The 26,598-nt window shown below is 35.4% G+C and overlaps 4 protein-coding genes across 4 annotated transcripts; 1 reads left to right on the plus strand and 3 right to left on the minus strand.

Annotated features, from left to right (window-relative positions):
- The first annotated feature begins 701 nt into the window (after window positions 1–701).
- On the plus strand, window positions 702–15,825 carry LOC134840689 (uncharacterized). Its single transcript, XM_063856664.1, has 5 exons — window positions 702–1,073; window positions 1,504–1,919; window positions 8,474–8,617; window positions 14,262–14,446; window positions 15,582–15,825. The coding sequence occupies exons 1-5, from the start codon at window positions 854–856 to the stop codon at window positions 15,823–15,825; spliced, it is 1,209 nt and encodes a 402-aa protein (XP_063712734.1). The 5' UTR covers window positions 702–853.
- LOC134857218 (uncharacterized) lies at window positions 8,844–13,694 on the minus strand. Its single transcript, XM_063873593.1, has 4 exons — window positions 13,103–13,694; window positions 12,346–12,733; window positions 11,920–12,285; window positions 8,844–9,498 (listed from the first exon to the last, which is right to left on the minus strand). Exons 1-4 carry the CDS (start codon window positions 13,178–13,180, stop codon window positions 8,993–8,995), a joined length of 1,338 nt encoding a protein of 445 aa, XP_063729663.1. The 5' UTR covers window positions 13,181–13,694; the 3' UTR covers window positions 8,844–8,992.
- A 5,156-nt stretch (window positions 15,826–20,981) lies between the features above and the next one.
- LOC134857220 (uncharacterized) lies at window positions 20,982–22,287 on the minus strand. Its single transcript, XM_063873594.1, has 2 exons — window positions 21,848–22,287; window positions 20,982–21,617 (listed from the first exon to the last, which is right to left on the minus strand). Exons 1-2 carry the CDS (start codon window positions 22,130–22,132, stop codon window positions 21,114–21,116), a joined length of 789 nt encoding a protein of 262 aa, XP_063729664.1. The 5' UTR covers window positions 22,133–22,287; the 3' UTR covers window positions 20,982–21,113.
- A 2,095-nt stretch (window positions 22,288–24,382) lies between these two features.
- On the minus strand, window positions 24,383–25,901 carry LOC134857221 (tricarboxylate transport protein, mitochondrial-like). The gene has a single exon (XM_063873595.1). It carries the CDS (start codon window positions 25,899–25,901, stop codon window positions 24,915–24,917), a length of 987 nt encoding a protein of 328 aa, XP_063729665.1. The 3' UTR covers window positions 24,383–24,914.
- Between the last annotated feature and the right edge of the window lie 697 nt (window positions 25,902–26,598).

The raw sequence follows: 26,598 nt of genomic DNA on the forward strand, positions 1-26,598 counted from the left end.
TTTTTGAAAATCTGCCCCCCTCCCTCGAGAAAATCTTGAATCCTCCCCTGAATTTCAGACCCATTTTTGAAATGAGCACAAATTTTCAATCGATTTAAATTGTTCCAATTTTTTTAAATTCATTTGAAAACTTTTAGATACACAAATCGATCTCATATTGCAAGAATGTTCTCACAGTCATAAGAGCAACCGTTGCTCTAGGCAAGATAACTTGACGAAAACTAATCACCGGTTTCAACTTTTATTAACGTTATTTATTACAAAATTTACATCAACCATAAGTTAACACTTAAAAATAAGGGATATGTTTTGTTTCTTTGTTGTGTATTATGTGAAAATACAGAAGGTAATAGCTTACTTTTTCAAAGCTTTACACGCAATGGGTTTTTTGACGAAAAAGTCTATTTTTTGTGTTTTTCGTGAAGATTATTATAGCGTGTTATAGCATTTAAAAAAAAATTTTTTTTTTCAATTATATTGTGAAAACTGTATTTTAAACGCAGAAATTGACGTTACAGCGAAATATTTCAAATTTGAAAAAGTTTGTGCAATTAGTTTCTATAAGTTTGACTTTTATCAGCGTCGTCAAAACTTAATACCATTTTTGAATAAGTACATTCAAATCTTAGCTTAGCGATGCTGTTAACCACATCTGGCTTAGTAATGCGTAATTCAAAGAGAAAGAGTACATTATTCAACATAGTAAATGTTCTCTTTGTTTCTTTGTTCCTCGAGTAAACATAATAAAACTTGCTTTAAACTAGCTTTGCTCTTCAGAAAATTTTAAACGTTTTAATTGCTTATGCATTGAGAAATTTGATTGGTTTAAATTAAATTACATTAAGATAAAATTATGACTGGAAAACAGCTGGATGTCTTCGAATCTTTCTTGGGCCCGCGGTTCTCTGCCGAGACGGATATTATCACAAGTGTGATGTACGCATTTGCTTCCGAGCCCAAGAGAGGCCTAACTTCTTCGGAGTTCGATAATCTGGTTTGCGAACTGTGCAAATGTTCCTCCCATTTTTACCCCTTGAGTGATCACAGTAAAGAAGTCATCAGGAAACTTGTCTGTAGGCCGGTTTTGATCATGGTAAATAAGTCAAATTTGTAAATCGAGAAAAATTAGTTAAAAGTTGGATCTTCTTAACCATTACCCTAAGATCATAAAATTTAAAAAAATTAAGATCCAAAAGTTCAAAGTTACAAGCTTCAAAATTTTCATCAAACCTGTTTTTTATTATTATTTTACTGAATCATACATTTTGTGGGTATATTTTTCAACCTTAATTTCATTCAAAAAAAATTGCTTAAAGGCTTATATTGAATCAATCATCGCTTGGTACCTAAATAACATTTACGATCTTAGAAGCATGAATCTGAGAGATTACGACGAGACAGTCTTGTTCGTCTTGAGGATATCTCTGGATTTGAAAATCAATTAATATGTCTATGTTTACTTCTATGATTTTCTATTTTTTAATCAAAACTGGTCTGAAATAGTCATCAACAAAAAAAGTCACATGGATTTTGTTGCATTCTGCATAGTGTGGAAACACTGGATCAAACACATTCTGAGTCCAAAAAGCGTGCTACTTGTTCTCAACATGCAAAACGACCTGCTTCATGGGAAAATTCCAGGACTCTCAGGACCCTTGACACATAACATGATCAACAAAACTAATACCGTACTTCACTTAAACTGTTTTGAAATGGTAATTTATGTTATGGAAAACCATCCTCCTCATCATATATCATTTGTGGAAAATCTTAACGTCTACCAGCATTTGATGAGTCCAACTGGGGACGTCTCAGAGTTCGATGACGTCACGGACGATATGGATTATATCGAAGCCATTAATGGACACCAAGAATCTCCAATGGACAGAATTGATACTAATTTCACTGTTTGGGACAAGGTGAGTGTTCTAATGAAGTATTATACACATAAGCTTTAATCAAACTCCATTGAGCTTCAAATTAGCATACATGCATAACGATGCTCTGTAAGAAGCGTATCTCTATAAGCCACAAATCCAAATGTAAAAAGCCAAACGGTAGGGTGACAATTCGTAACAGGTGACAATTTGTAACAGGCGACAATTTGTATCAGGCGGCAATTTGTAACAGGAGACAATTCGTAGCAGGCGACATTCGTAACAGGAGACAATTCGTAACCGGCGACAACTCGTAACAGGCGACAATTCGTAACAGGTGACAATTCGTAACAGGCGACAATTTGTGACAGAAGACAATTCGGAACAGGCGACAATTTGTAACAGGAGACAATTCGTAACAGGCGACAATTCGTAACAAGCGAAAATTTGTAACAGGAGACAATTTTTAACAGGAGACAGTTCGTAACATGCGACAATTTGTAACAGGAGACAATTCGTAACAGTCGACAATTTTTTACAGGAGACAATTCGTAACAGGCGAAAATTTGTAACAGGAGACAATTCGTAACAGGCGACAATTTGTAACAGGAGACAATTCGTAACAAGGCATTGCCAAGTAGAATACGCTTGCTCCGCTGCGCTTACATCTGGCACGAGAGGAATATTGCGCGTGAATCAGTGTTCCCCGCTTAATCTACTGATATGAATTGTCGCCTGTTACGAACTGTCGCGTCACGAAGCCAAAGTTGGGCTCTTGGCAAATACCACAGAAACTCAGGGTCATTTCATGCATAACCGAGTATTAAACAATAAAACGGAACTCACGTAATTTCCGATTTTTGCTTAACGTTCTTAAGTGGAAGCTGGGCGCTACCCTAAGATTTAAAACACAATAATCAGAGATTTATTATGTTGATTAAAAACATTAGGGCTATATCCGTTACGCTTGAAAAGTATATTAAAAACTTTGGTTGTAAACTCATTTCGTGTAAAGTTTGACATAATGGCACTCCGGTAGAGATGATGCTAAGCAATCATATGATTGCGGGTTCAAATCCTACATTCGCTGCAATTTGCAAGGCGAGCTCTGACATATTAGTTATAGCTTAATGCTCACTGGTTACATGCACTCTTGTCAATCTAAGAATTAACCTCAGGGCTAAAGCAAAATGACTAACAAAAGCAAAATGTCACAAAACAAGTTTCTCGAAACCAGATATATTTTTTGCTACTATTAAAACAATATGAGAGAGAGAGAGAGACAACATTTAGATGTATCATTTCGACATTGTAGAGTATTTTTGTGCAGCATGCTTAAGAAAAACTCATATTTTCAATTCTATCACAGAAACGTCTGCTCAGCAAAAATCAATCAATCATAAGTATTTCTGCAAAATTAATTGAAAAATGAATAAGAAACTCAAAAAAAAAAACATTTTATTTCCACTTTTTATTATTTCTAACAATGTGATGAAAGGACATAACGCTAACTTGGAAAAACTGGCAATGGCTCACATAGAAAAAACAGATTCTAGTTAGATTCTAGAAACAGATTCTAGAAAAAACAGATTCTCACACTGAGTTACCGAACTCAGAGTAAACTAAAAAAGTACTAAATCTGACTTTACACACAAAGTTTGTCTATCAATTAAAATTTGAACAAAATTTTTTGACATTTTGTGGCTTTTTTCAATTCCACTAAATCACCGTTGAAAATGTCAAGACTTCATTAGGATGCAGGAACCGACCCATCTAAATTTATCTGTGGTACTTGATTTTAAGTTGAAAAAAAATAGACAAAAAGGCACCCAGCACAAGAATTCTCCCCACTTTCACCGGTCAGAAAGCTTAATATGTTCTTTATACAAGAATTGAAATATTGTTAGTTTAACAATGAAAAAACAGGTATAATGAAAATAGAGCAGAAAGTCGAGGAGTTTCACAGCATTGAGATGCATCAAAAACAGAAAAACTCAATTTTTAAGCAAACACTCAAGCTTAATCCAAACTGTTAAAAACCACAGCAGCTGTAATGAAAGCAATTTGCTTTTTCATTCAAAGAAAATTATGTCAACAGCAACAACACAAGGGTCGGTTTGTAAAATAAACCTCAGAAAATGAGCTTTTTGATCGCAATTTGAAATAACATAAAAACTTTACACTTTGAACAGTTTGCACATACAAAGCACTAATGACTCCTAAAAAACTAATCAGATAAAAAGATTCAAAAAACATTGTAGAAAAAGCAACGGAATTAGTTATTAGAGCTACTTTTACAAAAATTCTCAAGTTATGATTAACGGCACAAACAAGAAAATGGTTCCAAAATTTGCAAGCCGTTCCAAGTACGAACTTTACGTCGGTGATGTGAAGAATCAATAACTTCTTTGTGAATTGATTAAAGTAGTAAAACTTGTGAAAAAAATCGAGCAGCAAAATTTCACTTTAATAGGAAAATCGATCTAAGTTTTAAAAGCTAAGACGCAGATTTTAATACAAACAGTTGACTTTCGATTAAAGGGTACCATTTACCTCATATATTGTGTATAATAATCATCGCACAACCTAAAAAATAAACTTACACAGGGGGGAAGCTGAGCTTCGCAACACTTGCAATGTCAAAAACACATTGCGCTACAAAATAATGAATGGAAAAAAAAGAAGTCAAAAAATATTCTGATTAATTATGTTGGAAAAAACTAATTGAAAAACTAACTTGACAAAAGTTGAAAAATTACGGCTACAAAATTGTCTTATTTGTATCAAAAGAAGGTCACAAGCAGTCCTTATAGAATTGAAATCATTTACCGAGCGGCATCAAACGCAGCAAATTGTGGGTCGAAACCTGTTGAGCCGAAAACAAAACAGTTGTCATAATTTCATTACAATTAAAAGTTTTCATGACCCATACAAACTGAAACACATAATCCCAAAGGGATATATTTTGCCCCCAAAATTACGCAAAATAAGTTGACTAAATGGATACAACTTTAAAGCGAAACTGTTTGAATATTTAAAAAAAAAACGGAAAAGAAATGAAAAAAAAAAACTCAGAATCAGACATGGTAAACTTACAAATTAATGAAGTTTCAGTTATAGTAAAAACTATTTAAATTGGAACAAAACCCATGGTTGGAAAACTTATAAATAAAAACCCTAACAGATTTAATGTTATGGAAAACCATCCTCCTCATCATATATCATTTGTGGAAAATCTTAACGTCTACCAGCATTTGATGAGTCCAACTGGGGACGTCTCAGAGTTCGATGACGTCACGGACGATATGGATTATATCGAAGCCATTAATGGACACCAAGAATCTTCAATGGACAGAATTGATACTAATTTCACTGTTTGGGACAAGGTAAGTGTTCTAATGAAGTATTATACACATAAGCTTTAACCAAACTCCATTGAGCTTCAAATTAGCATACATGCATAACGATACTCTGTAAGAAGCGTATCTCTATAAGCCACAAATCCAAATGTAAAAAGCCAAACGGTAGGGTGACAATTCGTAACAGGCGAAAATTTGTAACAGGCGACAATTTGTATCAGGCGACAATTTGTAACAGGAGACAATTCGTAACAGGCCACAATTCGTAACAGGAGACAATTCGTAACCGGCGACAACTCGTAACAGGCGACAATTTATAACAGGAGACAATGCGTAACTGGCGACAATTTGTAACAGGAGACAATTTGTAACAGGAGACAATTCGTAACAGGCGACAATTCGTAACAGGTGACAATTCGTAACAGGCGACAATTTGTAACAGAAGACAATTCGTAACAGGCGACAGTTTGTAATAGGAGACAATTCGTAACAGGCGACAATTCGTAACAAGCGACAATTTGTAACAGGAGACAATTTTTAACAGGAGACAGTTCGTAACAGGCGACAATTACGAACCAAGTACGAACCAAGTAAGCCGTTCCAAGTACGAACTTTACGTCGGTGATGTGAAGAATCAATAACTTCTTTGTGAATTGATTAAAGTAGGAAAACTTGTGAAAAAAATCGAGCAGCAAAATTTCACTTTAATAGGAAAATCGATCTAAGTTTTAAAAGCTAATACGCAGATTTTAATACAAACAGTTGACTTTCGATTAAGGGGTACCATTTAACTCAAATATTGTGTAAAATAATCATCGCACAACCTAAAAAATAAACTTACACAGAGGGGAAGCTGAGCTTCGCAACACTTGCAATGTCAAAAACACATTGCGCTACAAAATAATGAATGAAAAAAAAGAAGTCAAAAAATATTCTGATTAATTATGTTGGAAAAAACTAATTGAAAAACTAACTTGACAAAAGTTGAAAAATTACGGCTACAAAACCCTCTTATTTGTATCAAATTAAGGTCACAAGCAGTCCTTATGGAATTGAAATCATTTACCGAGCGGCAACAAACGCGGCAAACTGTGGGTCGAAACCTGTTGAGTCGAAAACAAAACAGTTGTCAAAATTTCATTACAACTAAAAGTTTTCATGACCCATATAAACTGAAACACATATTCCCAAAGGGATATACTTTGCCCCCAAAATTACGCAAAATAAGTTGACTAAATCGATACAACCTTAAAGCGAAACTGTTTGAATATTAAAAAGAACGGAAAAGAAATGAAAAAAAAACTCAGACTCAGACATGGTAAACTTACAAATTTATGAAGTTTCAGTTATAGTAAAAACTATTTAAATTGGAACAAAACCCATGGTTTGAAAACTTATAAATAAAAACCCTAACAGATAAAAAATGGCAAACGGAAAACGAACCGACAGAAATCAGTACGAAAACAAGGAATCTGAAAAAAAAATTAATTTTTTATTTCGAAAGGATAATTACAACTTGAAACAGGCTTGAACTAATTACTAGCTAAATCAGAACACTTTTTTTGAACTTTCAAGAATCTCAAGAAGTAAAGATTTTCAAGATGTGATCCTCTAGAAGTGAAGATCCTGCGGACAAAGTTGTTTACGGGAAAAAATTCTAATACCCGACTGCAATACCCTTGCTTATCTCAAGGGCAAATATCAGCCTAACCATTTTATTTAAAAAGATCAAAAATTGATGCGAGAAAACGACAAAAAAGTAGCTCCATAAAGTGAAATAAATGACACCAAATACAAATAGACACAATGTTGCATGTAATAATTTTGAATATAAACAAACTGGGCATGTAATAAACTGGAAATCATAAGGCTCAATTTTTCGTTTCATTTGATGATTGGAAAATGCAGCAACTGTGTTAAATTGATGCGAGAAAACGACAAAAAATTAGCTCCATAAAGTGAAATAAATGACACCAAATTCAAATAGACACAATGTTGCATGTAATAATTTTGAATATAAACAAACTGGGCATGTAATAAACTGGAAATCATAAGGCTCAACTTTTCGTTTCATTTGATGATTGGAAAATGCAGCAGCTGTGTTAAATTATTACTAATCGAATTTCAAAGCACATGCTATTAAAAAGCCGTAAAGGTGCCCCGAAAATGGTACCTATATATTTGCGACCTAGGTTGGAAAAGAGAATGGTGATACTATTACACTACGCTCGCTTAAGCTGGCGAGTGTAAAGATAGTAAAGAAAGTCCTCAGAAAAAGATCAAAAACTTAGCTAACTCTCAATGAGCTCCAAGAGACAAAAAAATATATATTTTAATTGAAAAATGTTTCTCATTTCAATTTAAAAAAAAACACAAAAATTTGATTGATTATTACAAAAATTTCCTCATTCTAATTTAAGAAAAATTTAACGATCTCTTTAGACTTGCAGAATTTTTCTTGATTGGCGAATTGTTCGGAAAATAACCCAGTTTGAGATTATTCGTCAATAGCGGGGCCAAACTGTCTTTGTCAATTGTAGGCTGATTCCGCGACAAGCTTACATGGCTTTGTCGTGGACTCTACAACAAAGCCAACTTTCGCTGATCATTTTCTATGGTGGAATTCTCAAGACAAATGGTTAAAACACTGTATCGCTCCAAAAACAACAAAATTTGCTGAATCAGCGACGAAATTTTAAAGAAAAACAAAAAACCGCACGGCCTATATCCGTGCCTTCCATTCGTTTATTCACACTTAAAAACTCAAAAAGAAACTCTAGAAAAATCGAGAATGGAAAATTTTTTCGTCAGCAAAAAAAATCTGTTTTTTTTTTGTGAAAACTGCAAGCCTGAGATGTAATTCAATCTACCAAACGTAGAAAATGATTATAAACTAAGTTGGGCTCAAACTCAAATTTATTCAAGTCAGTGATATCTAGTCGGTCAGAAAATCGAAAATCTTCGGACCTTTTTTCTATTACACCTGAAAGGATTTTCATATGATACCACAATTGGCCTCCGTGCGAGCTTCCTTTGACGCCTTCGTCATTTTCAGTGACGTGGTCGAAAAATTGAATCAAAAGGCTGCTTTAGCAAAAAGCGACCACCCACTCGGACAAACTACTGGGCAGATAAAACCTAAGTGTAAGACGCGTATCGTTTGAGTCATTTTTTAAATTTTTCTGTCATTTCATTTTTGAAATAAAGAGAACTTCATTTTTGAGATATTTGTGTCAGGTGATTGTGGATACATCAGGAGCGGCAGAGGAGGAGAGTTGTGGGGAGGAGAGCGAGATTCTGCTGTGGCCTATGCATTGTGTGGAGAATACATGGGGTAGTGAACTGAGTCCACAGCTCCATATGGCAGAGAAAACACTCAGGGTCAGAATAGAGAACAAGTCTCCGCCCTAAATTCAATCCATCCCTGCTATCCAATTTTTAGTATCTGGCTCTAGCTGGCGGTCGAAGTACCACAGAAAATTTCGGCCACATCTATATTTACAAGCGAAAATCAGTAAATTGAAATTAAAAAAAAATTGGATAACCATTTTTTGTAAAACAGAATGTTTTAAGCTCTATCACTCAACTCCATCTTGCATGACGTGTCTTGATGATGTCAGATTTCGAGTTGAAAAATCCCAAACCGAAATTGATTGCACAAACAGTATAATTTTAAGCATCATTCCAACGGTACTTTTTGAATGGCCTGAAAACATTTAAAAACTATTTAACATTTAACTAGCTCAGTAAATTAAGTCAAGACTTCAAATAAAACGATGCGTCTGGAAAGTGTAGTCTAAAATTTATGTCGCTCATTTTTTCTCGCAGATCAAATTTTTCCTCTTCGCTCACAATCGGAGGAATCTCTTTTTTCGAGAATCTTGATTGGTTGACGAAATCTTCATGCGGAGAACTCGGCAGTTGTTTTGGAATTCGTGCGTATTTTATTGCGTCTTGTAATTTAAGCCAATTCGAGGGCGTGGAGGTAACAAAGTTCTCTCGACTTTTTTCTCCTAAATAGGACGAAAGCCGAGACGGTGGGGCGCTTTGATGTCGTGGCCTCAGATGACCGACTTTGGCGTGAACAATTGCACTTCGGCCTCCTGTAATGTCCAATTTGAGAAGTCGTGATTCGAGTCTGTTGTCTTGTCTTAACTCTTCCTCGGTATCTGTATTCATAGTTGTTCTTGTGGCCCCGAAGTATCCTTTCGAAGAGTTTGCTTTGAACAACTCATTAATGACGTCACTGCTTTCGAACAAGTCTGAAATCGAACAACATAGAGATTTAATCAAAATTCTAACACATAGGCGAAGCTTCACTTCGCAAACACAAGTATCAAAATAGCTAAAATTAGCCCTAAAATGAACAGAAGGCAACTACGGCAAGAACAGGCAAACTAAATCTTGGAAAAAAAATGGACCAAGTGAACAATCTCCTCCCTAATTCACTTTAGGAAAAAGATTGTTCACTCGGTTAAAAGTAATATTTTTCAGCCAATCAGATTTGAACATAGTAGATGCAGGCCATATGGCTTGAGTTTGCCATATGGCTTTAAGTTCATGGAGGAGATTGTTGACTTAGTCTATTAAAGGGAGGGGGGGGGGGATAGTTCACATGGGCCAATGAAACTTTTGCTATAGACCGGAATCGAGCCACTGACATGGAAAATAACAGTCTCGCGTTTGTCAATGCTACGCAGCAAAATTTCCACTAATTGAGTATTTTTATGTGCGAACTGGCTTAGGAAAAATGTGGATTCGTAACATAACACTACGCTCGCTATTATTTGGCTTGTGTAAATAGTTTCATGTACAAAAAATATTGAATGCTTCAAAAAGATTAAGAAAACAAACACTTATTACAGTACCCTTGCTTATCGCAAGGGTAAAAGAAATAAGTTAAAAATAAAAATAGCTCAAATAAAGTTTCAGGTGAATTCTCCCGATTTTTTACATGGTCGGAGCAATAAATTTGATCTTGATAACAATGTTGGAACTTTGATAAGGACACTTATGTTTTTTAGAATTTAGAATTCAAATTATCCAAGTTCCAACATAGTTATCAAGGTCAAATTTATTGTTCCAAGCATGTGAAAAATTGGGAGGAATTTTGTATTCGGAGTTTTTTTCCCACGCGAAATCAGGTACCACAAATAATCATCGGACTAGGTTAAGTGACATATCACATCAAATTTGAATTTTTGTTCTTATTTCGAGCTAATAAGGAAATTTATGTTTAATTTAAGCCGTGAAAAATAAGTTTTGGGCGAGTAAAATGATACGTTTTGTAGTTTTTTAGTGCCATTTTGGTAATCAAAAAAATTTCTCCAAATAAAATTTGAAATATTTTTGAAATTTTTTCATGCTTTTTTTTTCGTTTTTCTAGTCATTTTTCTACAAAATTTTGCCAATTAGCCTATTTTACTTTGACTGTCGAATATGCAAAAGTTTTTTTAAATCTTTTTATCTCACTACGCTGAAAAAACTAAAATAGTTTGAAAAAAAAACCGGCTATCCTTGTTGTATTAGTAGACGGATTTTTGTATTAGGGTATTAGGCTATCCTTGTTGTATTAGTAGATCCGTGGTCAGGTACGGATCTATGGTTTTCTCGAGGAGGAAGGCCATTTTCCATAAATTTTCAACATTTTTAGGTCTTTGTTTTTAAAGCTTTGGTTTTAAAACTTTTGTAGGTCGACGAAAAGTCTCAGATTACTAAGAGGATTTTTTATTATAGAACATTCAGCGCTGCCGGCATAAAAATAAAAACTGGCCCTATATCCACTATTTGACACGCTTGATAAAAAAATGCCTTCAAAAAATAATCGAGAAAAACCGGATAGCTCATTGAAAACATTTTCTGAAGTTTTGAAGACAAATTTTGAAATGGAAATGCCTAGCAACCCAGGGGCAAAATTAAAGGGGGGGGGGAAGCCCCCTTTCTCGTTTCAGGGAATCGACATCCTCACCAACCAAAGGCCCCATTTTGGTATTATTTTATGAAATCTGTTTTAAGCCGACCAACCCTAAAATATTTCTAAAGGAGCTTTCGGTGCCAATGTATACTAACTTTAAAGGGGAGCGCACGCATGAAAAACGCTCAGAAAATCAATTGGGTTGACCTAAAAAAAGCTCGAGAAAAGGTTTTTGAAAATCCGCCTCCTCGAGAAAATCCTAGATCCACCCTTGCAGCAACCAAATTAACGGCTTAAAAAATCTATATGAAATATTTCGAAGAACGATGATTAATTTCCACTTATTTTCATGCCACTTTTTGCCGAGTTCTTTTAGTCTGCATTGTTTTGAAATGGCTGACCGATTCTTCCGAACTTTGAGTTTGCCGAAGTGCCTTCAGTCAAATTTCGGTGCGCCATATAACAAAAGCTGAATCACGGGAGGATACAAGTTTTCGCGAGGGAAAAACCCTATTTTTAGGCACTTTTAAAGGGTTTTAGCCAAAATATTGCTCCTTTCCCTTAAAAACTAGTTAATACTGGGGTCAAAGGCGTCTTTCGAAAAACTTAAGGCTTGGTCGGCAAAAAACGGAAGTCGGAGGGACCATTTGGTTGTTCAGGATATCAAAGATTGTCAGGGTCAGGGTACCTAAGAAGGATGTCTCCCTATCCACCACGGACGGAGACTTACCTTTCCTCAAGGCTAGCGAGAAAAACAGTAACTACATACCTAGAAATAGGAACTGGTTTTTGTCGTGGTCGCTATCCAGCCGGGTTTGAGCTCTCGTCTCTGGAGTTGTCAGAATTTGTCTGAAATCGACCATCTTGTGCGGCTCGCAAAATTTCCGCACAGTTTTTGTCGCAGTTTTAGCTCTTTGCATCTTTTGTAATCGTGCACTATTTTTTCCAAGTTGGTTCAAAGAATCCAAATCTGATCTAACCACAACTTGACGTTCCTTTTCCAATTCCGGTCTGATTTTTTGACACTTGGGAAGAAGTTGGATAAACTCAAATAATTGCAAGTAGTTTTTTCTGCTAGCTGACCTTAGTTGTCCTCTCAATAATTGGTCTAGTATTTTAGTCGGCAAAATTAATCCTGAAACAATTTTACTTATATTCTAAACCAATTTTTTATAAAGCACTCATCAACTCTTACCCAGGTACTTCAATAGCTTTCGCATCAGAGCCAGATCGTATTTCATTCCCTTAAGCTCAGTCGGTTTCTCGTGGAAGTAAAACAGCAGTCTCGCTGCCTGAAGCATCGAGAACGTTATCTGATGAGTTTCAAGCAATTTCAGAGATTCCAGTACACATTGACACTGGTATTCAACCGGATGCAGATTAGTGGCTTCCGAGAAGTGTTCGTCTAGATAACTGGCGTCTATGAGGTCTCGGACTCCTATGAACTCGATTCCCGAGTCACTGATTCGGGTTTGGATGTAGAAGGGCATGTCTTTTCGTTCCACTGCTCGGTCGAAGGAACAAGAGGGAAGACCGAGAGCTTGACACGTGTAGCGAAGTTCCCGCCATGAGTACTTTTGAAACTGAAACAAATTCGAGCTTATTCTGGAAAAATACTGTCAAAACACGATAGATGTATGTACGAAACTATGATTTTGATATTTTGTGAGCAATCATGAAAAGCTGGGACGCAGGGTTTTGACACCGCTATTTAACTATTTCATGTGTAAAGAATTCGGAAAAACTTTTTGAGTCAATAATGAGGAAAACGCCATTTTTGATTTCGAAGCGTCCCTTAGCTTAAGATAACAATGTAAGAAAGAAAAAACCTGCAAAAAACATTTTCTCAATGAATGATGAATGAACTGGTTAAAAACAGCATACCTGGTAAAATATCGAAGTGAGTCTCTTGATTCAACTGGAAATTAGTTTCATAGATTGAAAATTCATACCTTTGAAATATACTTCGCATCGTAGAATCCAAAATAGTCCACGTCGTAAATAATCTTATCTGAAGCTGTGCTGGACATTTTAATTCACAAAATAATGTGATAAGATATGTATTATATTCAATTGCTGCGTTTAAGCTGACTTCTTGTTGTTTTTTGGTCGATAGTCCAAAAATCTGCCGGTGATTTAATACCTTCAATACTTCAGCAATACCTCGTGCTTCAAACACATCTGCTTAGCTGGTGAAGCAACTTAAATGAAAAACGTGCTTGAGTTTTTGTTCAATTATTAATATCCAATTTTTAATATTAAAATAAAGCTCTCAAATGTTGCGTATAAAAATTTTAATATGTTAGCTTGCATGGGTGAAAAAAAAATTTGGTTTGAAAAATGGATCACAAATGGGAGTGAACTCTCAAATGGCCAAATCAAGCAAGCTAAAGCCTCTGATATAACACACGGCACTCGTCTTAATTAACATTAAGGACCATTTTGACCTTAGAGCTCCTGACCCGTACTTGAGAGGCCAAGCCACCCACCATTTTAACTTTTTCACCACGCAGAATCAAAACTACAAAGTAATCATCAGAATGGGTCGAGTGATACATAATATTGAATTCCTTTCAATAGTATCAATTCGGTTTGAAATTTTTGCTTTTTTGGTCTAACTTTGAGCCAGTAGGTTTTGTAATAGCAAAAGCTGTTCTTTGAGCCTTAAGTCTTAGTTCAACTCCGAGTAAACCAGTTTGCGAAGCTTCAAACAGTGCTTCCTTGGTAATAGAAAGTTTAGTTATATTCAATAAAAATCTGGAAAAAAAATAGAAAAATTCGAATCGTTTTTTCTAATGTTCTAACTTTTAGCTAATTGCACTCAATATACCGAGCACTAAAAACGACAGCTAAAACGAAGTTATTTAATCCGTTTTTTTAAATCAATGAGCAACCTCAGCAACCGGCTGCTCTTACTCTAATTTCTATTAGCTTTGATGCGACTCACCTTGAAGGACACATTATAAGACCAGTATGGAAAACTCCGGCCAAGTTAACATCAAAATATCACCGCCCTCTTAAGGGGGGGGGGGTGTTATCTTGGTCCAAGAAGGATTCTTGAAAACGATGGGAAAAAATTTCAGTATTCAAATGGAGTCTACCCTTTTCTAGGTATACACGGGAACTAATCCAATGGGCGAGAGCTGTTCGCCCTTCTGGGACTGGGAGGGAGTGATTGAGTCCAATTTACTCGAATGTCTGCGACTGGAAGGCGTCACTGATGTGTATGTGTGTGGAGTGCCCACCGATATAGCCATTGTTCCTACAGTGCTCGACTGTATCAACCACGGACTCAGGTAAACTTACTTGAAGCAGCGTTAATTTCAAAAAAAAACACTAAGGCTGAGATTTTGAGCAAAAAACATGTAAAACAAAAAACAATGTACTAAAAAATAATGCAAAAATATGTTCGGTTGCTTCAAAAGCTATCTTGATTCCATAATCTGACGGAACCGACTTAGCGAATGATTTGGCTTTCGAAGTAGTCAACAATTACAAGAAAACCACGGATAATGCGAAGTTTGGTGACATTTGCATAGCCAGAGTTGTTTTGGATTCGATCGACAAACGTTTTTTCGTCAAGTGCCGCGAATAACAGTAACTAAATCTAGCGTTTTTATCTCAACTTGCTTTTTTCTGACGCTGAAATCCGGATTTGTCTTTGCATTCCAAATTTTGTCATTTGATACCAGAAACATGCCATTTAACGCAAAGCGAACAAGCGGTTGGAAAGTGTCAATGACCTCAAGTAAAAAGAAAAAAATAATGCCTTTTTTGAAACTTACGAAATTCGAAAAAAATGATATATGTAAGATTAATTAATTCTTGAAACTAAAAAAGCTTAAACGTAATCACGTTTAAGCTCTTTTAGTTTCAAGAATTAATTAATCTTACATTGTTGATTAATTTTTTATCAACACTTACTTCATAAAACTAGTCCAATTAGAGAAAACGGAATCAATAGGCATTTTTTTACTATGCAATGGATCTCTTTTCAAGATACGTTAAAACTTTCAATATTACTTTTTAGAGCAGTATACATAGTTGAAGCTAGCCTTGGCCTGGACCAAGTTGGTTTCAAGAATTAATTATTCTTCCATTTTTGATTACTTTTTTATCATTATTTATTTCACAAAACTAGCCCAATTAGAGAAAACGGAATCAATGGGTATTTTTTATACTATGAAATGGATCTCTTTTCAAGATAAGTTTAAGCTTTCAATTTTACTTTTTAGAGCAGTATACATAGCAGACGCTAGCCTTGGCCTGGACCAAGTTAGTTTCAAGAATTAATTATTCTTCCATTGTTGATTACTTTTTTATCATTATTTATTTCATAAAACTAGCCCAATTAGAGAAAACTGAATCAATAGGTAATTTTTTGACTATGAAATGCACATCTTCAAGACATGTAGAATTTTCTACTTTTAGAGCAGTATACATAGCAGACGCTAGCCTTGGCCTGGACGAACTTGCGTCAGAGGAGTGTGAAACCTTACTCCGTTCACGTGGAGTAACCGTCGTCAATTCAGACCAAGTCGCTTCAATGTTGAAAGGCGAAGACCGCAGACCAGAGATGCTCATGCACTCAGCAATCAACTTCGCGCAGGCAATGAAGAAACTTAATTTGCAACAGAGTAAAAATAATGCATCTAGTAGCATCTTTACAAACTGACCTAACAATTTTATAATTTTCAGTTAAAATGGGTTGTTATTTTAGCAAACCTTGAGAAGTAACTAACTTTTGGTAGAAACTAAATAGTGGATCAAATACTGATCATTATCCGTGAAACGTGGCGAATGCAAGAAAACCCGGATTTTCAAAACACTGAGACTTTTTGGGAGAAAATAACCCAGAGGCGAGGCGCAGTTTCTCAAAATTTAAGATATGTCAACTATGTGATACGCCAAAGATAAAATTGAAAATAAACTGAGAGACAATGATACATAGAAACTAAGTAAAAAAAAAACAATTTTCACACGCAAGCCCAAAATTACACGCTAAGCAAATAAACGCAAACGCAACTATTTGCATACTATAGGGTTTTCATCCATTTTTGCTCAAAAACCGGTCAACAAAACCCTCAATTTGTCTGCAAAAAATAGACGACAGCTGTTCAACCAAAGAAGGACACTTGATTTTTTTGGAAATCCGCAAAAACTTCAACGGTAATTCTTTCTGAAAGAAAACTGACAGCGGTATCTGAATACTAGGCAGCTAAATTTTAGTAGAACATGAAATAAAAAAAATACAAGAAAAATATTTAAGCTAAGAAATAATTGTCAGCGACTGATATCTTTGAATTTTCCACCAAAAGCAAAAATTGTATCCGGTACAGACAAAACATTGAATGGAGCATGATTTACGATCCAAGCATCGCATACTTTTCTAGCCAAAAACAAACCAAATTGTAAAACGCCTAGAAAATTGAAAGAGATTCGCTTCACTTGCCACTATAGAAGATCAAATTAAAAGGGAATTAAAATATTTTATCACGGAGGCGAAGCGAGAAAAGACAAAAAAGCAGCTCAATAAAGTGAAGTAAAAAGAGGAAGTAGAATTCGAACCAGCGACCTAAGGATTTGGAGTCTCACGTCCTTCCCTATCAGCCACGGACGCTTAATGATTGGCAAAAACTAGCCAGATATGAAGCAGCACACAGATGCTATGAAAATTAAAATGCTAGAGATCTTGATTCTAGCAAAATTACCAGCAAATGAGCACTTTTATTTGCGAGTTATATTGGAAAAAATAGTCATAATAATACACTACGCTCGCCAGTGTAAAAAAGCATGAAAATTGAGATTGAAAGCTAACCTATGAGTTGCTCTCATTGTTGATCGCTAAGCAAAAAGACGAAAAAGCTACTAAAAATGCGCAAAATAACTCGAACTAACACCTCAAATATCAAAGTATCTCCAAAAAATTGAACATCAAAAAAAATTATTCCAGTTAATCAGCAACCAAAAATTTCAGAGGTCAAATTCAAAAAGCTTGACGCCAAATTACAGCAAACTAACCGACAAAATATATGCAGATTTCTTTCAGACTGAAAAAAAAATCGGATAAAAACGAGCTGGAAAAATTAAGCCGAAAGCGAATATTTGCACAAACTACAAGTTACGGAGATAACAAGAGGGAGAATAAGAGAACTTCAATCTAGGACCCTTTTTCAGCTGGAAAGTGATTTCCCGATTATAAAATACTTGTTAATGCAAATTTAAAAAATGATCGGATAACAAAACAAATGGTTTCAATATGATAAATCACTCGATCCCATCTGGCGTTTATTTATGACATCTAATTTTGCTTAGACAAAACAGCACCCAAAAGCAATCTTCATACCCACCTTTCGAACACACGGATGTCAGATTCAAAAGGATGAGCTTTTTCGTTTGAACAGAAAATTTTAAATCTTTTCACAAAGGACTAAATTGTAACGCACCTCCGGTGCTTCGAATTTTTAATTACTCATAAAAACGCATATACTGGAAAAAAAGATCTGTAGATTTTGAGTGTTCTTTGCCAGTAACCAATTACAGGGTTGATAGTTTCAAATTACGTAAAGATTTTTATTATTCAAATTTTTTAAATAAAATCTCGAAAACTAAAAGCAATTTAACAGTCGCATTTGGACGCAAGATTTACAACTCCTGAGAGTTTTTCACACTATCCAACTACAGCGTTGGGAATTTCAAATATTGAGAAACTTCAAACTTAAGTTTTCTTAAAATTTTTTTTGAAAAACCCATAAAATCGTCATATCTCGAAAACTCTAAAGTCATATCTCGAAAAGTACAAGGATTTGAGCAATCATATCTGTAGGCCAAATTCGCAACTTCTGGAAAAATTCTGACAGAACCTCAAGATTGAGATAGAAACTTCAAATTTTGTGAAATTTTCCAGATCTAAGTTCTTCGAACAATTTAAAAAACAACAACATATTGGGATAACAATCGTCACATCTCGGAAACTAAGAACATTTAAGCAAAAATTTTTGACGGAAGATTTGCAACTTGGAACTCATGAGAGCACCTTCACAGTACCCAACAACAAGGTTGGGAATTTCAACTTTTTGACTTTTTTTCGCAACTCCTGAGAGTTCTCTGATAGCCCCTAACTTCAGGGCTGGGAATTTTGAAAAAATATATTTAATTATAGTTAACAAAAAAATTTTTGAAAAAAAAAATCACAAAGAAAGTCATATCTCGAAAACTAAAACAATTTGAGCAGTCAAACTTGCAGGCACGATTCACAATCCTTGAGAGTACTCTGATAGCAACCAACTACAGGGTTGGGAATTTCAAGTTTTGTAAATTATTTGGTAAGTCGCGTTTTCAGGTTTTAGAAAAATCATAAAAATTGTCGTATCTCGTACACTAAAAGGATTTGGGCAGTCATAATTAGAGGCCGAATTCGCAACCCCTTGGGGAATCCTGGCTGCATCCCACTCTTGACTGCTGATTTTAAACTTGGTGAAATAACCACTAAATTCAAACTGGAAAATCAAAAATTCTTAACCATTGCAATATACGATATAGCTTAAACGTGAAAAAAAAAATGCCAAAATAATACGTTGAAAAAGCTTAAACGTGGCGAGATAATGAAGCACACATTTAAATACATAATAGATTATACTACTAGAAGGAAACAAAAATTGAATATTTAACGACGAACACTTTTTACGGAAAATCTGCTTCAGTCTAAAATTTAAAAGGAAACTCGAGCAAAAATAAACAAATGTAAGAAGTTAAAAACCGTTTTGAGTTGCTAAGATAGTTAACTGTGTGAAAATACGATAGAGACTTGAAAAATCACACTATATCGAGTGTGACGTTCCAAAAGTGTGACGGTCACAGCCTCTTCAACCAAAACTTCCGAACCATAAATACATCAACCGCAAGCGATCCACACAAGAAGAAAAAAGGTACAAATGCGAGTATTTTGAGCTCAGGATATCATTATGTTTCAGCTGGTAGAAAAACTACACCAGCCTGTATTATATAAGCTCAGCTTTTACTATAACCTGAGACTTTGGGTACTTTTTTATTTGATCAAATTTCGGCGTAACACTGTTATACCCCCCGAAACAGTTTTTATATCCTATGGAAGATATTGACTCCCTGAGTTCTAATGTAAAAAGATATTTCACCTACAATTATTTGAAAATGCCAAATTTGCCATGTTCTGGATTAAATTATGCGCGCTTCAAAGATGTTATCCATGATACTGAAAACTTAGCACGCTTTAGCTACGTGTGGCAATTTATCTCGCACAAAATCGTTCGAAACTGAATCGACCTAAGCTAATCGGTCAAATGTTCACAGTTGATGTTCGATATTGTTCAAAATTTATGGCTTTATAATATGTTCTTTACCAACAACCTGTCAATACCTATTAAGGGGCAGTCGGAACATACAGGGCTTTACCCTCATGTACGAGAAAGCTTGTTGTAATTTAGCGCTAACTATATTCACACACTATAACAAAACTGAACCCAGAATATGTACACGAAATTTTAAAAAACTCCATTCATATATGAACAGTTTAGCAACAACCCGTTGCGGCCAATCTATCCACAGTTCCACAAACGCTTGAATAATACATACACAGCAGCAATGAAAGCGCTTAGCTTAAACATATGCTTTTAGACAATATAACAGTCAATGGGGACCGATCTTTTACCAGACCGACCTTTTACCAGAAAAGTTATAACATGGACCTTTTACCAGACTCGATAAACAAATTTGATTGACAGATGTTATGACGCCGTTTAGTCTGGTTAAAGACAATAATTTCACGGTTTGTCAACAAAGTTTTGTTTGTTCTAGCCGCTTCCTTTTCAAATCTTCCACTAATTTTAAATTAAACTAATTGAGTTATTGCATTGTGGTCTGGTAAAAGGTCGGTCTGGTAAAAGACCTAGCCCCACAGTCGATAGATTAACAAAAAACATGTATCACCTTTATGCTTCCAAAAATTTTAGACCCATCTTAGCTTTGTTTTTAATAGAATAGTTTCAAATTTTTAGCCTCTATCAATCTGTGCTCGCCTTTAGAATCAGGAAAAAAGTTCTTTACCCGAATTCAAGCTCACTTTAAAAGTTGAAAAAAATGGCGTATTGCTACGCGATGACCACTTATTTCTTTAGTTTAAGTTCACCTTAAGAGCTAGGTTATGGTAACTATTCTCATTTTACGATTGACTAATACAAGGCTTATGTTTTAAGAACTGAGGAACCATTTTTTACGAATTATGAAATCTAAGCTCACCTTGAGAGCTAAGGAATTGTAACGAAATTTACGATGTGATGAGCGATGAAGATTGTGGAGGATACGCTTTAAATGAGAATCCAGCACTTCTGAATACAAGAGAAATTGCACAAAACAAATGAGATAATGATAATTAAAGCGTTTAGAAATTCAAGACTATTTATTGATTGACACTTGCTGGATGAAATCAACCTAATCTGAGAAAACTGGATCAATCGGCAATTTTTATTACCCTCGGAAATCTTAACTTAAAATCCCCTTCTGATACAAAAAATCCTTGCTGTTTTCCACACCATTTAGACTTTCGTTCTTTGACAGCGTTATTTTCTCCTATCGTTTAGCAAAGGAATTTGAAATGAAACGAAGAAAAAACTGAAAAGTCGAACCGCCTAAGTAACGTCAGAACGCCAGTAAATTTTAAGACTTTTCTGAAAAACCGACTACTAAATTTCTGAACATTTGTTCCATTCAGAAACACTCTAAATGGAGAAAAATGAAAAACTGTCAAACCTTAATCCTATCCAATTTTGAAAAAACTATATGGAAAAATAAGTTCTATTTCATTAAGTTAGCTAAATCAATGTTTTTTTTTACATTTCATACTGTTTTCTAATTATTTACAAAGGCCAATTTACATAATGGTAAATTGCACTCCGAATAGCTCCAAAAGTAATTTAAACGAATTCTAATCTACAGTAATTCATCACAGTGCAAAACAGAGTTATTATCGATCCCGAAATCAATCAGTTTCGAAGCCAATTTTTTCCCCGATACTCTATTGGCTGGCACATCACACGTAATGAACTCTGGATTTGAGAAATTGCGTTTCTTCTTCTGCAGCATCGCAACAATTTGCTGGAAGGTAACATTAGAGTCCACTGATAGAATTTCGCGACCAGAGCTTGGAAGCTTTACGCAAATTTTGATCTTTTTAGCATCACCTTTTTCATCATCAGTCTGGTTTGTATTCGAAAATGACTTACTACTTGTTGTTTTCGTAGAACTAATTATATCTGAATTTTTAGCTTGATTAGCAATATTTGGTTTGTGTAGTAAGTCGGCATGGCGTTTGCTCCTTGTAGATGCGCCCGAGAGAACGGGTTCTGCATTAGGAGCCGGTCGCACAACGGGCGCTTTTCCAATTTGGGACTGCGATGACGACTTGATTGATTTACCAGGTCCAGTTATTGGCAACTGTAACAAAAAAGTAACATTCAAAACTATACTGATATAATGGTCTTTATTAACCTTTCATGATATTTCTTTCATTCGCCAGAGAATATCTTCTTGCATTTCGAACAATTTTATTAAATTGTTTCAACTTCTACTGACCTGTCATTGATAAGCAGTACTCAGTTCAATAGAATGCCACAAGGTATGATGCCACATGATTTAATCTAAAGATAATAATAATAATCTCTCACCTTGGCCTTGACAGTGGGCGTCTTCCTATTTGACCTAATTATATCGGAGACAGCCGCCGATCCCGAACTGGAGGACGGTCCCGACAATGAATGCACATTAGCACCTGTAAAAGTGCTATCAACATTGCCCGACGTATTCGTCGGTTTTATGGGAGGCAACGCACTAAATGGGGACAAACGTCCTCCTCTTAGTCCCGCCTGTGATGGTTGTTGCGAGGCTTTGTTCGAATCAGCATGGGAATATGACGCTCCTCTAACAACGCCTTTGGAACGTGCGTTGTTCATGTTAGAGCCTTGCGGTTTGAGCGCAGATTCAGTCACATCGATGATTTCAAACTCCTATTAATATGCAGACCATATGCATCTGAAATTCAGGTTGTGGTTAGAACAGACCGAAGAAATTTATTTTTTTTTCAAGTCGTATAAAATGAAGACTACATTTTCTTGTGCAGTGACTTTGCGAAAAAATTTTTAAACTGAGAAGAAAGCGAAAAAATATCACAGAACAGCTGCTGCACACAATAGGACCAACTTAATTTTTTCTTCATGCTTCAAAAAATTGGTTTTTCAAATGCGGAAAACCTTGTAATACATGAAAATTAGTTTGAAAATGTTTGAATTCTGAAAGTCATTTCTCGATCGAAAAAGATTTTTTTAATGGCTAGAGCACAGCTGTATTTCGTGGATGGAACACGTAAGAAACAGAAAGCTAGGAGCCCATCTACAGCTGCAGTTGCCCTGACGATACATTTTAGAATATGTAGTACTGCGGCGGGATGAAATGCGGAACTTTCAACATTTGGACTTTACTTAAACCTTAGCCGTTTCTCCTTTGAAATAAGGGATTAACCACTTATATAGGTGAGATTAATATTATCCGTTCTTTAATTGAACTCAATGTAATATTTGACAGGATATTTTTCAAGAAAGCTGGAAAAAAGTTCAAAAATTGATAAAAAGTTTCCGAGGCCATGCCTGTTTTTCTACAAAAAATAGGGTGTAACCTTTAATGCAGAGAAGGCCTTTGCACCATGTTCTTTCAATTGAACGATTACTCTCAGAACAGAGGGGGCAGTTTTGAGGAAAGAAAAAGCTCCGAGAAGCGATCGAAGTTCAAAACAGCTTTGAAATTGATAAGGCGTTCGAGAACTACATGAGTCTAAAGCCGTAAAAACGAAAAGAAATTGGTCAACATTACACTTTCGATACCAAATTAATGCTAAGATAAGACATAGATGCCCACTCAATAACTATTTTTCATGGCCGCTTTCAAAATATTAAACATCTCATCAAAAAATCTTTTCTAAATCAAAAATATTGAAAAAATTACAGAAAAATAGTGGACCTACACTATCTGCACCTTGAAGAATATTAAAACTGTTATGCTGGAGATGTAAAAAAGCTGAAAGTTTTTTTTAAAGCCAGCTGTGAAAACTGAGACCTGCAAAACTAGCCAACAGATCATCCGACAAGTGCCAATGTACTTTAGGAATCCGAAAAAACAAACTGGTTGTCTTTTTTCGAAAATGTTGCTTCATGTTAAAGCTCTGGTAATTTCGTGAGCTATTTCTGATTGAAAACTTCTTAAAACAACGAACCCAACCAAAGAAAACTGGATAGTTATTCTAATCCGCTAAAAAATCTCAAAACCAAAATCAAATTTCGAACCTATTAGTCATTCACGTTTTTTGCATATTTGCACTTTCGCAAGTGGAGAGGGTAAATTGCCTTCCTTTTAGCTAATGAAATTGAATCGAACTTCGAAAGGAAACAAAATAAGCTCGCGAAAGATGCTGAAAAGGAAGCGATAGTCATTCATAGTCATTTAAAAATGAGCAGACAAAAACCAATTTGATAACCTAACAAAAACTCTATCATCAGATTAAATAACACTCGCTGATCGCAAGCATAACAAAGTACCGATGCTGTAATTCGCAAACAAGCGGAAAATTGCCAAGAAGTAGCTTTAAAAAGGTTAGAAACAGGAAAGGGCAAACTCAGTTTTTGGAAATCCAAACTTCCAAGCCAACTGCCTAACTCAACTGTGCCACTAGCACTTTAAGAAACGATACACTAGCCAGTACTGCGCAAGAAAAGGGCCCCTAAAATAAGCACTTTCATTTGCGAGAGTTTAGTTGGAAAAAAAAGTGAACTTCGTAACATAAAACAATGTTCGCAAGCTCGTTTATGCAACAAGCATGTAGCCCATGAAACCATCCTACGAAATGAAAACATTTGCTCTCGTGAAAACCAATGTCATTTCAGACACTTGCTTCTACAAGTAACTTCATCTCGGAAAATTATAAACAACCGATGTTATAACTAAGGTTTCGGATATCTACCGTCAAATGGCGTTAGAGAGGAAAATGGCAGATATTCAAACTTATTATCCATTTAAAAAACTATTTTGCATTTTCATCAATATCTGAAGAAACGAACTAATATTAGTCTTAAGTGTCAGAAAAGGCATTTTTCTCCATGTTTTTACAACAAAAATTTGATGCATATGTTCATGAATACATGAATTTGCTCCTAAAATCAAAGCTACTCAAATGCAGAAATTATATTTGACAGGTATTTGATAAATAATACAATTTGAGAAAATATTGCTCAAGTGATGACATGTACAATTTAATTGCCTTGAAGATACACAAATAGACCAAGTTTAGTGTTAAGGACAAAACATAAACCAAACAAGACTTATCTCGGCCACGTTTTGACAGCCATGGTTTGCGTTACCTGTAATGTATCAATAGCACCAGTCAATGGAATAAAGCATTCATTCACATTTCATATCAAGGTTACACGGGGGTGAATGTCATTTTAATCTAGACTACACTACATTGTGAACCCCTTATATTCGAGGGAGTCTTGCAACTATGACAAAATTCAAAATTTATCAACATGATTGCAAAAATAACAAAAAGAGAAACTAAAATGAAACCATTACAGAATAGAGGAGGTGCAAAGTCGCAACCAACAAACACTATCTAGAATATTGAACGATGAATAATTTCATTGGCCGAAAAATGAACAAGTTCTTTTATGGCGTTGAAAAAACCTCCAGCTACCAAATAAAATTAAGAAACCTAACACATTGCTCTTTTATAGTAAAAACTATGGCAACATCTGCGCAAACTCTTCCGAGGCGAGGAACTGTTCCCTTGTAGAATCCAATTAAACCTGTCTGTTTGTATACTACTTTAACACAGTCCCACACGCCTTTATACTTATGCGCATCGACACCCTGCATTCTAGTTTTGACGACGTCCAGTGGTGTATTGGCGAACACACTGGAAGCGCCAGCTATACCGCCAAATACAAAGGTCAAATAAGACGGAATATTTTTCGAATCGTTGCCGCCTTTATAATAGTTGTTCAGTAAATACATGACATAAAAGCGCACTGCTTGATTTGTCGACTGCTTCAGAACCGTGGGTATAACTCCCTTGTAAATTCCCCTCATTCCTTCTTGCTGCACTATAGTTCTCACTGCATGAAAAGTTCCTTTATATTTAGAATTCGTCTGGTTTCTGTCGTGAATCATTTTGACCTTGATAGTTTCTTGAGGTATAACTACAGTAACTGCTTCCATAGCTCCGGCAAATAATCCACATCCCAATGCTTGCATTTTGGACACTTTTCCGGTTCCTCCAGAGACATATTTTGAAGCTAAATCATATCCACCAAATCTAACAGCCGATTTTGGCACCGAGAACAAAATCATTGAGCCCAAGCCGCGGTAAAGACCTCTCACTCCATGTTCGCGTACCGTTTTCTTAACACAGTCCACAATTCCGTTGTATTGTGTTTTTCCTGAACCTTTATCTAATTGCAGCTGCGTTTTAACGTACTCTGTGGGCATCGTAATGCATATTTCAATGCCGCCAGCCAAACCGCCGGACAATATTGACTTGGCATAAAATTCTGAATTCGTTTTGTATTTGATTTTAACTCCTTGAGCAGACCCTTTAGCAGCAGCAGCTGCCACTATTCTTTGCGAACTGCCAGAACTTGATTTGGAGCTCTGCCTATTACGTAGAAAGTCATCCATTTATCTGAAACACTCATGTGTTTTAAACTTTTCCAGTTCCTCCGGAGACATATTTTGAAGCTATATCTTGCCATGTACGAGATAATAAAAACAAGTTCAATTTAAGACAGATATTTGAAAGCGAGTAAGAGAAAGCGAGAAAGAGAGTTGATGGATGATTATAGAAGCGATTGGTAATCCAGCTTGGTTTTCGTTTTTTTTTAACTTTCAACTATCATAACCAAGCTATGAAGCTTGTTTTGATGTTTTTTTTAAATTATTTTCACAGCAACTGTCTTCTCCTGTTAAAGTTAGACACTAAATTATTCTTTCTGGAGTCAGCCTTATGTTTTTAGCTTGAACTTCAACCTTTCGGTGAAACGAGACTAATGCTAATGCACAATTAAAGGTTGTGGCGTCAAATAAATCGCATTAGGCCAATGAATTTGTGTGCTATCAGTTGTTAATCAGCTCTTTTTTCCTCGTCTATGGGTTGATAATAGTTAATTTTCGTCTCGACTTAGATTAGTAGTTTGATGCTAGAGCAAAAAAGGTAGAAGCCTTTTCTTTGTTCTAGCCGTGCAGTAAAATGTCACATAAGTAATTCAAACATGATTGAATATCAAATATCAGATAAAATGCATCTGCCTTACTATCTCAATTGCAACATTCGCCCGGAAGATACATATCGACGGATAACAAAACTAAGTCTTAAGAC

The sequence above is a fragment of the Symsagittifera roscoffensis genome, chromosome 1 (genome assembly GCF_963678635.1).
Source record: "Symsagittifera roscoffensis chromosome 1, txSymRosc1.1, whole genome shotgun sequence".
In the NCBI taxonomy this organism is placed as follows: Eukaryota; Metazoa; Xenacoelomorpha; order Acoela; family Convolutidae; genus Symsagittifera; species Symsagittifera roscoffensis.